The sequence below is a fragment of the Haliaeetus albicilla genome, chromosome 25 (genome assembly GCF_947461875.1).
Source record: "Haliaeetus albicilla chromosome 25, bHalAlb1.1, whole genome shotgun sequence".
NCBI lineage: Eukaryota > Metazoa > Chordata > Aves > Accipitriformes > Accipitridae > Haliaeetus > Haliaeetus albicilla.
The window spans coordinates 5,039,363-5,053,860 of NC_091507.1; the positions used below are offsets into that span (position 1 = coordinate 5,039,363).

General features: G+C 37.7%; 1 protein-coding gene across 1 annotated transcript in view; it reads left to right on the forward strand.

The window, feature by feature from the left end:
- ANOS1 (anosmin 1) overlaps window positions 1-14,498 on the forward strand; it is a 150,225-nt gene that overhangs the window by 100,993 nt on the left and 34,734 nt on the right. Inside the window, exons 6-8 of the mRNA XM_069770443.1 lie at window positions 1,601-1,730; window positions 11,237-11,439; window positions 14,220-14,367. Of these exons, the coding sequence (XP_069626544.1) occupies window positions 1,601-1,730; window positions 11,237-11,439; window positions 14,220-14,367 (481 nt within the window). The remainder of the gene's footprint in view (window positions 1-1,600; window positions 1,731-11,236; window positions 11,440-14,219; window positions 14,368-14,498) is intronic.

The following is a 14,498-nucleotide window of genomic DNA, read 5'->3' on the forward strand; positions in this document are numbered from 1 at the left end:
AACATCAGGACTGTTACCCCTGCTTGGGCTAAAAAGACAAATACAGCAGTCTGAATAGAGAAGGACTCTAAATAGCAGCAATATGTGAGGGGCTCAAAGTCTGCAACACTTACCAGTCTGAGAGCAGTTAATAGTGCAGTTTAGAAAGGCTCTCTTTCCTTTACATGCACACACAAATGAGATACCTGTTTCTGTAAATTTTGCTTGTCACCAAATGAAGAGATTAAATGCAGGATAACACCTACAAATTTTATTTGTCAGGGCTCTAAAAATACCTTTGCTGGAGAGCTGAAGCAACTTCCTCAAGCTCTGGCTGAGTTATACCAGCAGCTGCTACTTTCTTACACAGACTGGAAGGGGAGCAAAAAGCAGAAATTACGCTGTGCCTTTTTTGGGAACTACTTGGCATCATTGCAAGTAACATTGAATGCTATACAGGGAAGGTGGGTTTTTGAAGTTACAGAAAACAGAGCTTGTAAAAATAAATTGATGTCACTACATTTTCAATGAGCTTGCATGTTTGGTCAGTAATGGTAATCAGTAATGATTGTATAGTATATTTAGACATATACAGGGCATTTGCTTCAGGTTCATGTGTTATTTTGATTAAAGAATTAAAACGCAATAAACACGACATCCTAAAATAAATTGAAAACTCGATGATTGAGAGGTAATAGCGAAAGTAAAATCTGCAACAAGTGGATGAATTTCTGATGAGTTCTACAAAAATGCTACGTCTTCTGCACTTGGCAGTGATTCAGCAGTTACCAGGAGGCTGTGTTCAGTTCTGGTGTTTGTTCCTTAGGAGGAGTAAGAAACAGTGCAGAAGATAGCTGTTTAAAGGGGAAAAAGAAAAGATAGAGGAAAGCGGGGCTCAGAATAAGAGCATGTAAAGCACCTCCTACTGAACAGGTTCAGCGTGCATCTATGCTTATGCCATATTTCAGCAGTTAAGGTACTCCCCCCAGAAGCTGGAGATTGAACTCGTGACACTAGCAGTCGCAGTGGGTGTTGTTGGAGAAAAGGTCATCTCCTATGACCTGAGAAAAGTCTGCAGGGAAGAGTTAAGGCCGTGAGTGTCTTTTTGACATAAGTGCCAAAGATCTGAAGAAGGCTTACATTCATTACCTGAGGGTTTTGTGTTTCCTGTGAACCAGAAAAGGCGGCTTCTCACAGCGCTAGATTATGTGAAGCCATTTTGGACCCCTAATTCTCTGAGAATTGGGAACTGGAGAAACCATTTCTGTGACCTGGGGCAATGAGTTCCCTGAAACGTCAACACCTGAGCAGCTAGGCCCTATGCACTGGTATATATCACTGGCTGTGATAACTGGGAAACTAATTTGGGGAATTTAACACTTCGGTTTTCTAAAGGTTGCTTTTTCCAGAAGAGACCTGCAACGCACTGTAAAATTGGGTGGTTATATGATTTTTTTCCCAGCTGTAAATGCTTCGCAGTGCAGAATGATGCTCGGAGTCGGGTGAGGTGGTTGCTGACGCTGCTGCGGATTCAGTCTGGCTAACCGGTGTCGCGTGGGAGATGATAGCGCAATTAGCCCTGTCAGAACAACGAGTGTAAGTGTGACATTTTCCCCACCAGACTACAGACGAGCGGGTTCGGCTGCCGGACATCCGAGCGAGCAGGTGGTACCAGTTCCGTGTGGCAGCGGTGAACGTGCACGGGACGAGAGGCTTCACGGCACCCAGCAAGCACTTTCGATCCTCGAAAGGTTAGTTTTCTTCTGCCATGTCTGATGCTCACCTTCCACTCACTCACATGTGGAACACAACCTGGTCTGGCTACTTTTGTGGCAGAAGGTATTCAACAGGTGGGGTTTTGGGGTAGTTTTGCCACCGGCTTTAGAAATGGTGTGAGATTTGTTTGAAGTCAGCAAAGGAATTAAAGGTTAAAGATGTCATTATTCTTTTATCAGTCAGGGGTCTCAACGAACAAACCTCCTTTTAAACATTTTCCGCACGGTTGGTATCAAACAACATGACCCTGACCATGAAACATGAAGGAACTGTCGTTTCAGTGTGTTATTCCGAGAGGTTTCTCTTATTTTTCTTTTTAGTTATGAGAAATACGTTGCTGCCATATGTTTAGCAGAGTATTAAAATATTTTGTTGCCTGTATCTGAATACTTGTAGCAGCATTGTTTTGATGGAACTGCGGCCTCTCTTAATATAACTTTCCCCTTGCTGGCAGTAATTGTAAGGACTTAAGAATAAAAAGGGTATAAATGCTAAATAGCATGTTTCTGTTCATTAGAAAGGCATGCTGGACAATCCACAAAGTACTGTAGGAATTTTTGTTGCCATTTCTGGTTTTGCAAGGGTTTGGGTAATAAAATAACTTTGAAAATTATCTCTGTACCAGTAAATGGTCCTTGGGGGATAAGGGAGATAGAAACTGATCTCCTATCCTGTGAAGTTGGTGGCATTGTCCCTGCTGTGCCTTTGACCCACGCGAAGGAAAATTTTTCCTGGATGACTCTCAGGCATAGTATAGGAGTTAGCAGAGGCCAGAAACTATTCCTGACAGACAGATGGTCTGGATGTGGTCACCCTCTCTTAAAGACAGTCGATAACGCGGGCATAGCCAGACTGTGCTAGTTGACTTTAGTGCCAAAGAATGAGATCTAGCACTCTTCACTCTACTAATAGAGGTAGTTTCTAACAGAAAGACTTGTCTTAGTTTTAGTAGTGACAGAATCTTTACACTGGCATAACACATACTTCAAGGAATGCGTTTCCTCCTCTTTCTGCAGACAGAATTATCTTGCAATACAGGCAGTTGCCATCTATGGGTTCCTGTGCTAGCTTTTAGCTTGCTGTTTGGCCATAGTCAGTCCTAGAAAAAAATGTTATTGTAGGTGCAGTTGTAGACGCATGCAAGTGCTTTTGCTGGTATGGATGGTTTAATTACTTACTGAATAAGTATACATTAGACTTAATAAGTTTTTGGTGCTATAACCACATTTGTGGTAGGAAGGTTGGCTGGCATAGCTATCCCATTACTGCTGTGACCACAAGCCTTTTCAAGTATAAAAGTATTATTTTAAGATTTTTTTATACTTAGTAGCATACATTTCAGTCACATCAAAAATACAGTTCCTTCAAGCTGTGTTGAGCTTACTGCAAGGACTCAGCAGCAGCAGTAGCTTTCTCTTTGCTTTTTTCAGGAGCAGCACTTCAGCAGATACAGCACTTTGTTGCTGGATCTGGAACCAACTTTCTTTTAAACTGAGGTAGTTGTCAGTTGCTTTACTGAGTTTTTAAAGATTTTCCAACTATTCTGCTTGGAACCACTATAATTGCAATTACATAAAGGTATATCATGATAACACTGAGGTTTTGGCTTGAGCGTGACATTTTCAGGCAGGATTTGTATTACTTTCCAAAAAATTCGTCCCCTACTGAGTGTGCTAGCCACAGGAGTATATTGTTCAAAAAACCTACGTTGGTAATGAATAGAAGAACATCCATGGTAAGTCATACTGAAGGTCTCTTTAGCCCAGTATCTGACCCCAGCCAAAAATGGGGTTTTGGAGAACAGCGTAAGAAGGACGTAAGCACGTAGGGATACTTCTTCAGAGTAGCCTCCCAGCTGGCAGTGATTTGTGTTTCAGGAGCCCGTGGGTTTGAAATGATTCCAGGTTGGGTACCGGAGTCCTCTTTTTCTGTGGTCTCTGCAGCTACCCCTGGAGCACTTGCTCTCCTCGAGCGCTGCTCAGGGCTGTCTGGTGGAGGTGGGGAGCGCTTTTAGGACTTCGTGACAAGGACAGCAGGAGCCAGTAGTGCCTCTGCGTGCTTTTACCCAATAAACCAAATGAGAGGATCTTGATAATGGCAGAAAGTATGTAGCCAGGATTGTTCAAAAGGCTTCTATAACCCTCAAAATAACAATTTTCAGCTCTAAACTCCAGCCCTTGGCAGAGACTTGCAAATTGCCAGACAAACAGCAAGGAGTTCAGTTAGCTCTGTAGCCAAAATCGTCCTACTCTGGCAGCTCACTTGACTATTTCAGAGGCTTTGGTATTGTCAGTGGTTATTATAAAGATACCATCTTCTCCGGATGAAGCGTGTAGAAGCACTAGGTGACACGGATGAAGACGCTGCTAGCTGATGACTGTCGGCAGTGACACTGGGATGCTTCAGTCGCTGTCTCAGCCTCCACGTCCCCGAGTAGGTGCTCATAGCGGTAACGGTTATAGTGTCATATAGACATTTAATTACTACTTTGGAGCTCAGTGGGAAGTGGCAGCCCCTGCCTGGCAGAGAGGCAAGAAACTGCTGCTCAGATGTGCCTAGTTTTTTAAGTGCCAGTGTCTGCTGGCCCCTGCTGAGCTCCTACAGGCACATTTAACCTCCAGTTTGGAAAAGGAAAGCGGACTTTGGCACATCACCTTTAGAAGGTTGCTGACTGTCTGTGCCACATTTATCTGAAGTGTGGACAGAAATTCACATTAGTTCTTTGCTGTTTCAGTTCACCCTGTTGTGCCAAGACCAAGGGAAGATTATTATCTTCTTCAGACCTAACAGAAGTTTTCTTCAAAAAGAATCCCTTTGATCAGGAAACATGACAGCAATTCCTGAGACAGTTTCTCACACAAGATGCTGAACTTTTACCAATTGCTCATAAGTTATAATGAATAGCAAATTACTTGGGTTTGTTTTTTCTTTAAAGGAGGACAAACATGATATATAACCTGAATCTAGGGAGGACTATGGCACCACAAAGTCTCTGTCACTAAATATTTTAAGCTGTTAAAAAGAACATTCAAAAACATTGGTGCTGTAATTACTTGGAGAGAGACTTTTTGTCTCATTACCACCATACTGTTGTATACTACTTTGTGTTTTTTGCAAATGCAAAATATATGATCTCTAAGTAGGCACAGCGAAGTACCGTTTTGTTTTACTCAAAATAAAGTTATGTCTTCTGAGGTATGTAATTTGCATTAACTTTTCTGTGACTAAACAAAGCTTCTTATTATCCAAATTAGTTTAACTTCCCAGTTATGAAAAAGACAAAACCAGGAAGAGTATTTTATTAAGCATTCCAGCTTACCATTCTTCATCTAGCTGTGTTTTGAGGGTTTATCTACTGCAGCTTTTGATGCTCTTATAGTGTAAACATTTGAGGTGAAGGCTTATTAGCTGTTTTACACTGCCTCATGTGTTCATTTATGGCATTAATCTGTAAATAATCAAAGTGACACAGCTGAGATAATTCATGAAATATTCAGAGCTTAAGCAAAGAGAATTTTTTTATGCTGTTTATTTCTTTTTTATAAAGGAAATGAAGGATTTGCACGTGCTTCTCTGGCATGGCCCTTCACAGGGAATGAAGTGATGCTTCATTTTGCCAAAATTAGAAGAAACACAGATCAGACTATACCTATCTGTTTGGAGCAGAGTGTCTAGAAGAATACTGCACCTAGGAGAGTGGGTTCTTTCCTAGAACTAGAACTCTGCACATGGCTTTTCAGATTGATACTGTCAGCTAAAACTGATCAAAACTTTCTGCTCTTTTGACAGTGGTTTCCACTTCACTTTTCAGGGTTTTTAAATTGTGTGTGCTTGCCTTTTGATCTTCAGCTGAGTGGCAACAATTTGCAATAACAGCAATAAATAAAGGTAACGAATGCCTGGCAGAACTTTTTTGATCCCCAAAGGTACAAATATATTTCTTTTCATATTTTGACTGGCTCTCTCCAAGCTGCTTCATTCTCTCAGGAAGCAGGAGAGGACTGTTCTTCCAACCCATAAATGAGTCTCCTTGGATGAAAAGCTGCCCATGGGTTTCTCCCATTAAGCGAGCACCAAATAGCCTAACCCAACTGGTCAGAAGCTGCTCGGCACTAGTAATAAAACTTTTAATTTGTTGCATTTGGGTAAGAGTTTTTAGGCTCATTTTTTCTAGCTTTTCATGATTTATGATGAGAAGGAACTCTTAGTAACGGAGACCACAGTTAACTAGAGGGATCAGTGTTAGGCATTTCCATATATTATCTTGCTGGTCTGTAGTTAGGTACTGTGCCATTTCCCAAGACAAGAAGAGGCTATAAGATGAACACAATGAGCCCAAACCATCTGATCCTTCTACCTCTGCTGAAGTTTTTTATCTTCAACATGAAGGCAGTTGCTAGCACACACAGGATAAATTGTCAAGCAAAAGGAAGCAGACAACATTGTTTTCACAGCACGTAAGTACCATGCTGGATGTGATTTCATGCATACATTACTGAGTGTTAGTAAAACCAGAACAGACACCCACTCCCGGCAATAAAATTCTTTCTGTTGCTCCTTTGGGACCAATGATTTTTTTATACTGTTGCACAGCTGGTTTATGTGTGCCATTTCCATTGGGCAAAGTCAGTTGCCCCGCTTATGCCTTGGAATTGTTTAATGGTTGGAAACTTGTCTGTAGAGCAGCTTCAGCAGATTTTTAGAGTTGGAATGTCTAATGTTTAAAAGATAGCAATGGGAGATCCATTTTAAGTCAGAAAAAAAAGCTCTATAAAAAAGGGTTTAAATTAGAGTCAAACTTGCTATCACTTTTACAGCTCAGAATGAGAATTCTGGTTCCAATGTCATTATTTTCTTCTCTGACATATATTCCAAATCATTTACTGTTTTCATTATGGTTGCCACATTTAAAGCCAAAGTGGATGCACTGCAGCAGTGTATGATGCGATTCTTGTGTATAGCTTGCCCATACTATTTTGTTAAGGTTGCAAAGTGCTTCCAGATCCTATTGATTGAAAGAACTCCGTAAAATATAAATTGTGTATCACCATGTTACAAATACGAGCGTGGGAAGATGTGCATTTTGAAATGGTGATGATGTGAGGGTTTTCTTTTTTTCTTTTATTTGCAGCAAGGAAACCTCCCTTTTGGGGACTGGAGACAGAGTTTTGCTTGTGATGGCTAAGTAGCCAGCAAGACAAGAATTTAAGTCCTTTGGGTATACTCAAGCCAGATACAATCCAGACAAATGCGGTACTTACTCCATGTGCTGGAACAGCAGCTTCAGCCTTGACCTAATGAAGCTATCATTTCTAGCAGCAAGAAGTGATTTACTTGTCAGACTGCTGAGACCAGAATTTTTTTGGATTTGAGGACAGCTGTCTGTGCCAAATTCTAGTATATATATAATGACTTTTATTTTATTTGAGTTGTAGTATAAACTGCAAAGGAAAAGCTGCAACTAGCATCACTCTTTCTGCAAACCAAAGAATTTGATTTAACACTCAGATAAATTTGTGTATATAAAATTTCAGAACTTTACATTTGAAAAACTGGCAGTAGTTTCCATTCCAGTAATTTAGTGTTCATGTATCTGAATTATACATGTGGGCAGTCAGTCAAAGGGATCACAGATATATGAAGACTAACAGTAGAACGGCTTTTAGCTTTATAGTCAGCAGAATGCCAGTTTAGCTTCATTGTCAGGGTAACAAACACCTTATGTATAAAAGCTTTATAACCCAGTACCAGCTATTTGACCTTGAAGTATTTCAGCATGAGTTGTACCCTGCTTTTAATGTCTGCACAGTCATACGCATAATAGAGCACCTTGTAGAAGCATGACTTTTCCATTCAATAATGCAATAGTGAAGGCTTAAAAAAATCAGAAAAAAATAACTAATCTGTTATCTGGTACCTGGCAGGCATACATTATGGAGGAGCATGCTCTTATCTTTAAGTGTTTTGGTTTGGGGGTTTTTAAGGGGTTTTGTTTTGGGGAGGGGGCTTTGGAGAGGTCTGGTTTGCTTTTTTTGTTGTTTTTTTTGTTTTGTTTTTTGAGGGTGGGGTTTGGGTCATTTGGGTTTTTCTCCTGTTAATAACAGATCATGGTATCTTGCCTTGCTGCTATTCCTTCTCACCTGTTTGTCTTGCTGGTAAAAATCCTTTGGAATGAAAGAAAATATTAATATTGTTGTTTCTTTGGCTTACAAAATGATAGATCTGAAAGTTGTAATAGTGATGAGTGTCAGAAATATATAGAAATAAATAAATAAATTACATAGTTGTATTAAAATATTTCCTATGGTATGGATCCTCAGGTGGTATGAAATGCTCACTAAGTGGCTTCATATTTCAGGTAATACACCCCAAATCCAAGAAATATTTTACTGTTGTGTCTCTACAATCAGACAGGGTTTTTTCAGATGATTAAATGCAAAACCGCAATAAATTAAGTTTTGCTCATCCTTGACATCTTACATCCTTCTAGTTTATTATTTTCTCCAGCTAAGTCTACTAGATTTAAAAAAGCTCTTCTAGAAGATGTGGCACTTTCAAATGTCTTGCCTTTTGATGTCTGTCAGCTGCAGATCTTCTTCCTTTCTGTCTTCTGCCGCTACCACCATGACTCTCCTGTTCAAAGGCATTTTTGTGGATGACATTTGCGAGGCTTGCAAAAGACAGACTTTGAAGAAAGGGGGCACTCAGGAAAATGTTTCTGCCATTGCTGTATTATTTCACATGTATATTCCCTTTAAGAGGATGTTCTTTCTTTCCTTAACTGTAGCACACAATGATTTTTAATACAACGTTTACATTCTCCCATAAGAAAGGAGAAACACTACTGGGTTTTCTTTTAAATATGGATCAGCATTTTGTCTGCTGCCTGGACTGTTTCTAGTGAACACAGAAGAAATGCTAATGATAAAGTAATGTTTTCAATAAACTGTGCAATTATAAAAAGTATGGGGTGAAGTGCTAGTGCTGTAGAAGTCAGAAGAAATGACCTATTGGTTTCAGTATGCACATAGTTCTTCCTTACTGTTCTCTTTTTCTGCTTATGTTACTGGAAAAACGGGGATGTTTGAAGTTACCTTAAAAAACCCCAAATTCCTATGATTCTGAGACATATAAAAGCTCCGTTCTTGTCAATCGCTAACTTTATACAAAGAAAATGACCCACTATCTTGCATTCTGATGGGAACAGAAACATTTGAAAAGGAAGAATGTAAATTTGGTCATTTGCTTTTAGACCTATGAAAAATTGGTGAATGGAACTTTAAAATATTTTTGATTATATAGTACACTTTGTCCAGAAGAGCTATTTCATTTAACTTTTAATTTTTTTTAATGACTCTCAGAGCCTTTTATAGATGCATAATGAAGACAAACATGTTTTATGGTTAGAATTATTTTTGCTTATATCTGAATATTTGTGAAGACATTCTCTGAAACATTTTAATTCTATCCAATATGTTAAGTATACATAATACATGATGCATCTTACTTCTGGGAGATAACCTGAATAATTCACCTACGGTAATATGATCATGTTGCGCTTCAGGTTATAAATGTTTTATTGCCGTAGTACATTGTCATATAACATAAAAACCCCCTAACATTTTAAATCAGTGAAGATGAAAGAATTTGGATCTATGAATCATGATTTTGTTTATATTTATTGTACCTAAATTTCATTTTATATGTGCTTATTTTATTAAACTATAGAAGTAAATGAAAAGTTGTGTTAGAGAACAGTACAAACCATTTAACTAAATTAACCTCTTAAATTTATCCCCTCCAGTATAAATAGCTTTGTATACTTTAAGATGGAGTTGTTGGCTACTTCACAGGTAAGCAAATAAGTGTAAGGACAGTGCTTCTCCAAAGCCAGAAAAAAATAAAGGGAACTGGCTTGCCAGCTAATTAAAAAACAAGTGAGAAAAAATAAGGAGTTCTCATTATTTTGAAAATTAAGTTAAATTTGCAATATTCTTAAACTCAAGCATGCTTTGTAACTTTTATAGCCAAAAGTGAGGTTGAATTATATGTGTGAGGAAACAGGGGAATCCATTACCATTTAACCAAGAGTCCTGTTAAATAACAGGAATAAGCCATTATTTCACATATGCTGATCTTTAAAAAGGAAATGCTGTCTTTATTAATTCTGAATGTGTCAGTTTGCATGACCTAAATGATGGTATTTTTCAGTGAGACCATTTGTCATAGGGATTATCTGATGAACTTAGTATGCCTGGAAAGTTTGTTTAACAGCTCATTTACCATTATAAAAAGATGCAGGTGAACCATGCTGTAAATGAATGTCTCCTCTGCACACCTCCAGTTTTATTTCTGGCAAATAAGTGGTGGCTCATTTGGCTAAAAAAGTTATATGAAATTTTTTTTTCAATCAGATGATTGTTTTTTCTTGGCTACAGGTTCATAACATGCCTTAATTACCATGAATTTCCTTTATTCTGCCTGATATACTTTTAATTTTTTTTGAGTCACATTGTTTACTTTTACTTAAATTTTGGTTTTGCAGTTTTTTTATATTTTCTTACCAATGTTTGGCTACCACAGGCATTTAAAAAAAAGTAAGATTAAAAAGTAGGAGTTAGTAAATAGCAAAGCGTGCTTTCAGAAGCCCAGTTGCAAAATTTCCGTTGATTCACATTACTCAGGGCCAGAATATTATATACTAGGTCCACAAGGAGGACTTAACATCCAGTATTGGAAAAGGTTCAATATTGGAACCTCTGACTGTCATGTGTCCTTCTTGACTCTGGGGTCAGCACAGAGACAACTAAAGGAATAATATTTTAGTTGATATTGACCAGAAATTAAACCAGAATAGGGAAATAAATCACAGGGGTAGCTAATTACTTTTTGTTGTTCTAAAAAAAACCTTGTAGACTTCTATGACACCATAATATATCATTACATCTTAATTACATTTATTCTAAGGAAGTGTTTATGTCCTATGGTGGAATGTATCTATACTAGAATTTTGAAGAAAGATTCAACATGTAGAAACATATTTTATCATCTGAGAATTGTCTGGCAACACCGAAAAAATACTCAGTTTTCGCCATACAATTCTGTGATGACTATACAAGGCCGCTTGTAGAACACAAATGTTTTAGACTCGCTATATATGTAAAGTAGTGAATGACAGAAGTGAAACTGATAGTCTAGTACATTTTGATAAAGCTTTGTGGTATTTGTGAACTATCAACAACACAGAATAATGACAAAACTAGATGCTAACCCCTAATTCTTATTTCAGTAGAGCTTGAATTTCTACAATTTACAAGAAGCCATATCAGTTATGGGAAATTTTTGCCTGAATTTTCTTCAGTGTATTGAGAGTGTTTAATCCAGTTTGTGTATACCTGGTAAATATATAAGGTGAAGATGATCTTTACCTTATTGAAGATGATCTTTAGTTTAGAATCTTTTTGTTTGTTTTAAATTCCAGATCCATCTGCTCCACCAGCTCCATCTAATATCAGAATTGCCAATATCAGTGCAAACAATGACGGGAGTGTAGATGTAATGATTACTTGGGATCTTCCAGAAGAGCCTGATATCCCAGTGCACCACTACAAAGTCTTCTGGAGCTGGACATATAGCAAATATGTAATCCCAGCTAAAAAGAAGAGAAGGAAGATTACTGATGGGGTAAGAAAGAAATATAGTAAATGAGACAGAAATATGGCTTATTTCTGGCAGAAAGTAGAGTGTAAGTATAAAATATGTGATCAATTGCAATGATTTCAGCAGCTGGTAAAGTAGAGGTCTTAATTTTTTCTATCACCAACCCCATAGACAATTTTGATCTCTTAAGCTCTGTCTTTGAACTCAGGGAGAGAAGTAGACATCTGCCTTAAAATGCAGGTAAATACTATAAGATATTGCAGGGGAGATGAATAGAAAGTTAAATGCTATTTGTCCTGTAAATTCAGGCTTATTTTATTAGTGCTTCTTAAAGATAAAGTGCTTGTTTTATTTAAGAAGGCTAACATTATCTGTCAGATTGTTCTTTCAGTATGCAAATAAAACTTGTGACACTATCATATAGAATAACCATTAAATAGTATATGTCCAAGCAAAAAACAAACTCAAAACTCTTCAGCTAAGCTGCTGTACCAAAGATGTGATATTTTTCCGTAGCAGCAAGTTCCTCTGAGTTTCTTGAATGATGTATCAAATATTGCTTTACTGGAAAACTATCTGTTGTGATATCCTTAAGCATATTGCATATTATTTTAAAGTAGTTAATAGAAATAGAAATCAATTACACATAACAGGCTGAACTCAATTCTCAGTGCTGTTAATAAATACATTGTGAGAATTTGGTCGCACGTCTGTGTTAACACGGCATTTTGGCTCCGTCTGGCGGCCCACTTGCCCTGTGATGAATGACAGCCGGAGCGTTATAGTTCCCTCTCTGTCCTTCAGTCACCAACACTGAGAAAATAAAGGCAACGAAGGCTGTGTGCTGAGTTCATCTACGACAGATCGGCCACAGCAGAGGGACCACCGTGGGAACGTGCTGGACCCACACCTTCTCATGGGAACTGATGGGTGGTCAGGGTCTGGAGGCTGCAGAACCACCACCACCAGCTCTGTGCTGGGCAGGCAAGAAAAGGAAATTTCCCTGCAAATGTTGACAACGTGGAGTAATTTCAGGGGCTGAGATAACTTGGGTCTTTGTTTCTACTTCCGTTAAATACTTAAAAAACCCCAAAAAGTAAATATGCATCGGAAAGAAAGATAGTTCTTGTAATTTTAGAAAATTACTTTGCCAAGATAGGAGCAGGGTTGGACTGTGCTAGGTAGAAAAGTTTGTGTTTCTCAGGAAAGCTGCCGTTGGCTGGAGATTTTCATGGCAGAGGCTACAGCCTGAAGATACAGGGGAGCTTTCTCTCTACAAGCTGGTCCTTAAGTCACAAACCCCAGAGAATTTTAAAATTGAGCTGGGTCCTTAATGTTGTGTTAGCACTTTGCGTAGGGTACATCCTACGTATAAATATGTTAAAACAGATCCAATATACAACTTTATAGTAATTGGGACCAAGTTCTGACCTTGAATATAGGGAAATCCAGCAGAGCCAAGGCATATTGGAGAGAAAAAGCAGTCTCTTAGAATATCTTTCATATTACTTCTGGCTCATTGTACTTTTTCCTCTGCAGCATGTCATGAAACTGTACGGCAATGCCAGTGAGATTCAAACTTCCCCCACAGGACGCTCCTGAGGCTATTGCTAATCAATAGTCCTTTGAATTACAACTTATAGTAGCAACTCTTCTGTCTAAAAATTGAAACTGCAGAAAACTTAAAAAAAAATAAATTAAAGGTGGAAAAGTCTTATTTTTTAAAGATCATTGAAAATTTTTTTTACCCAGTTTTTACCTTTAAATGTAGTCTAGTCCAGATAGTTTTATAATGATTGCCATATGAAATCATTCCAGGTAGACATTCAAATAATTTGACTACAATATTAACACTGTTAATTGAGCGTTACAGTCAATATTATAAACATCTCAGCACAAAACAAGTAAAGGTAATTGATATGACATGCTTTTGACAATCCAAGTGTTAAATATGGCAGTACATGGTTATCTTTTCCACCCTGGCTTGACTGTCAAACTTCAGAGGCACAGAGTACTCTAATGAAAACATGGAGTAATGTCTTCTGTCTGACATACGGGCTAGAAGGGCATTTTTATAAATACATTTTAAAACATTTAGAAATCTAAGAATACTGAGAAGCCTTGGCCCTTCTTTGCAATATCATGGGACTTGCTTTAATTTATGGATTTTTGACTGGAGAATGATAATCCTACTCTGATGTTTCTCCGTTTAAGACACCTCCATGACAATGGAAACTGTTTTTTTTCTTTTCTGTTTTCCATTCTATAGCAGAAAAGTGTATTTTTGGTTGTGGGTTTGGGGTTTTTTTAATTTATTTTTGTTTTCAACAGTTGAAACAAATAGGAAACATTGACAAATGTTCTGAATGTTGGATTTTAGCTGTCCTCAGACTGACTGTCTCTAGAAAAAGATTTCAATTGCTTTGCTAACACAGAAATTGGGGAATAAAAAGTTTAAATTTCTTTGGCTAAAATAATTTTGGCATAAGAAAAAAACTTGCTATATGTAAAAAAAAAATCCTTTAGTTTTGACCTAAACAAGAGGTGTCTGTATTTGCCAAGTAATTGCCAAAATTATGTAAACATCAGGAAGGTTAGTATTTTAAAAATGACACAGAAAAAAAGAGTCCAATAAAATACATTTTTTTAAAAAAGGAAATTTTGCTCTGTTGAAATTTATACATGAGTTTTCTTTTCTAATTTTAAAAGAGTAGTGTGCCTAAGATAACAGGCCTGCTTTTAATAAGGGCCTGTGTTTCAGTAATACTATAACTACTTTGTATATTTATTCTTCTCTATTATAGGCCCAAAATTATGTGGTCCTGGAGGGACTCCAACCCAACAGCAACTACAATGTAGAACTGCAGGCAGTAACACGCTGGGGTCAGATACGCCTAAAAAGTGCTAAGGTTTCTCTCCATTTTAGCACAACTCAGGACACCAGGAATAATAGTGAGTAATTGTATTCAAACACCTGAATGCTTTATCTCTTCTTTATCTGGAATTTGAATGTTTTATATAATGATTTTTCAAATAAAAAAAAAAAATGCTTGAAGCTTTCTGTTTCATATCATAGCGATCCT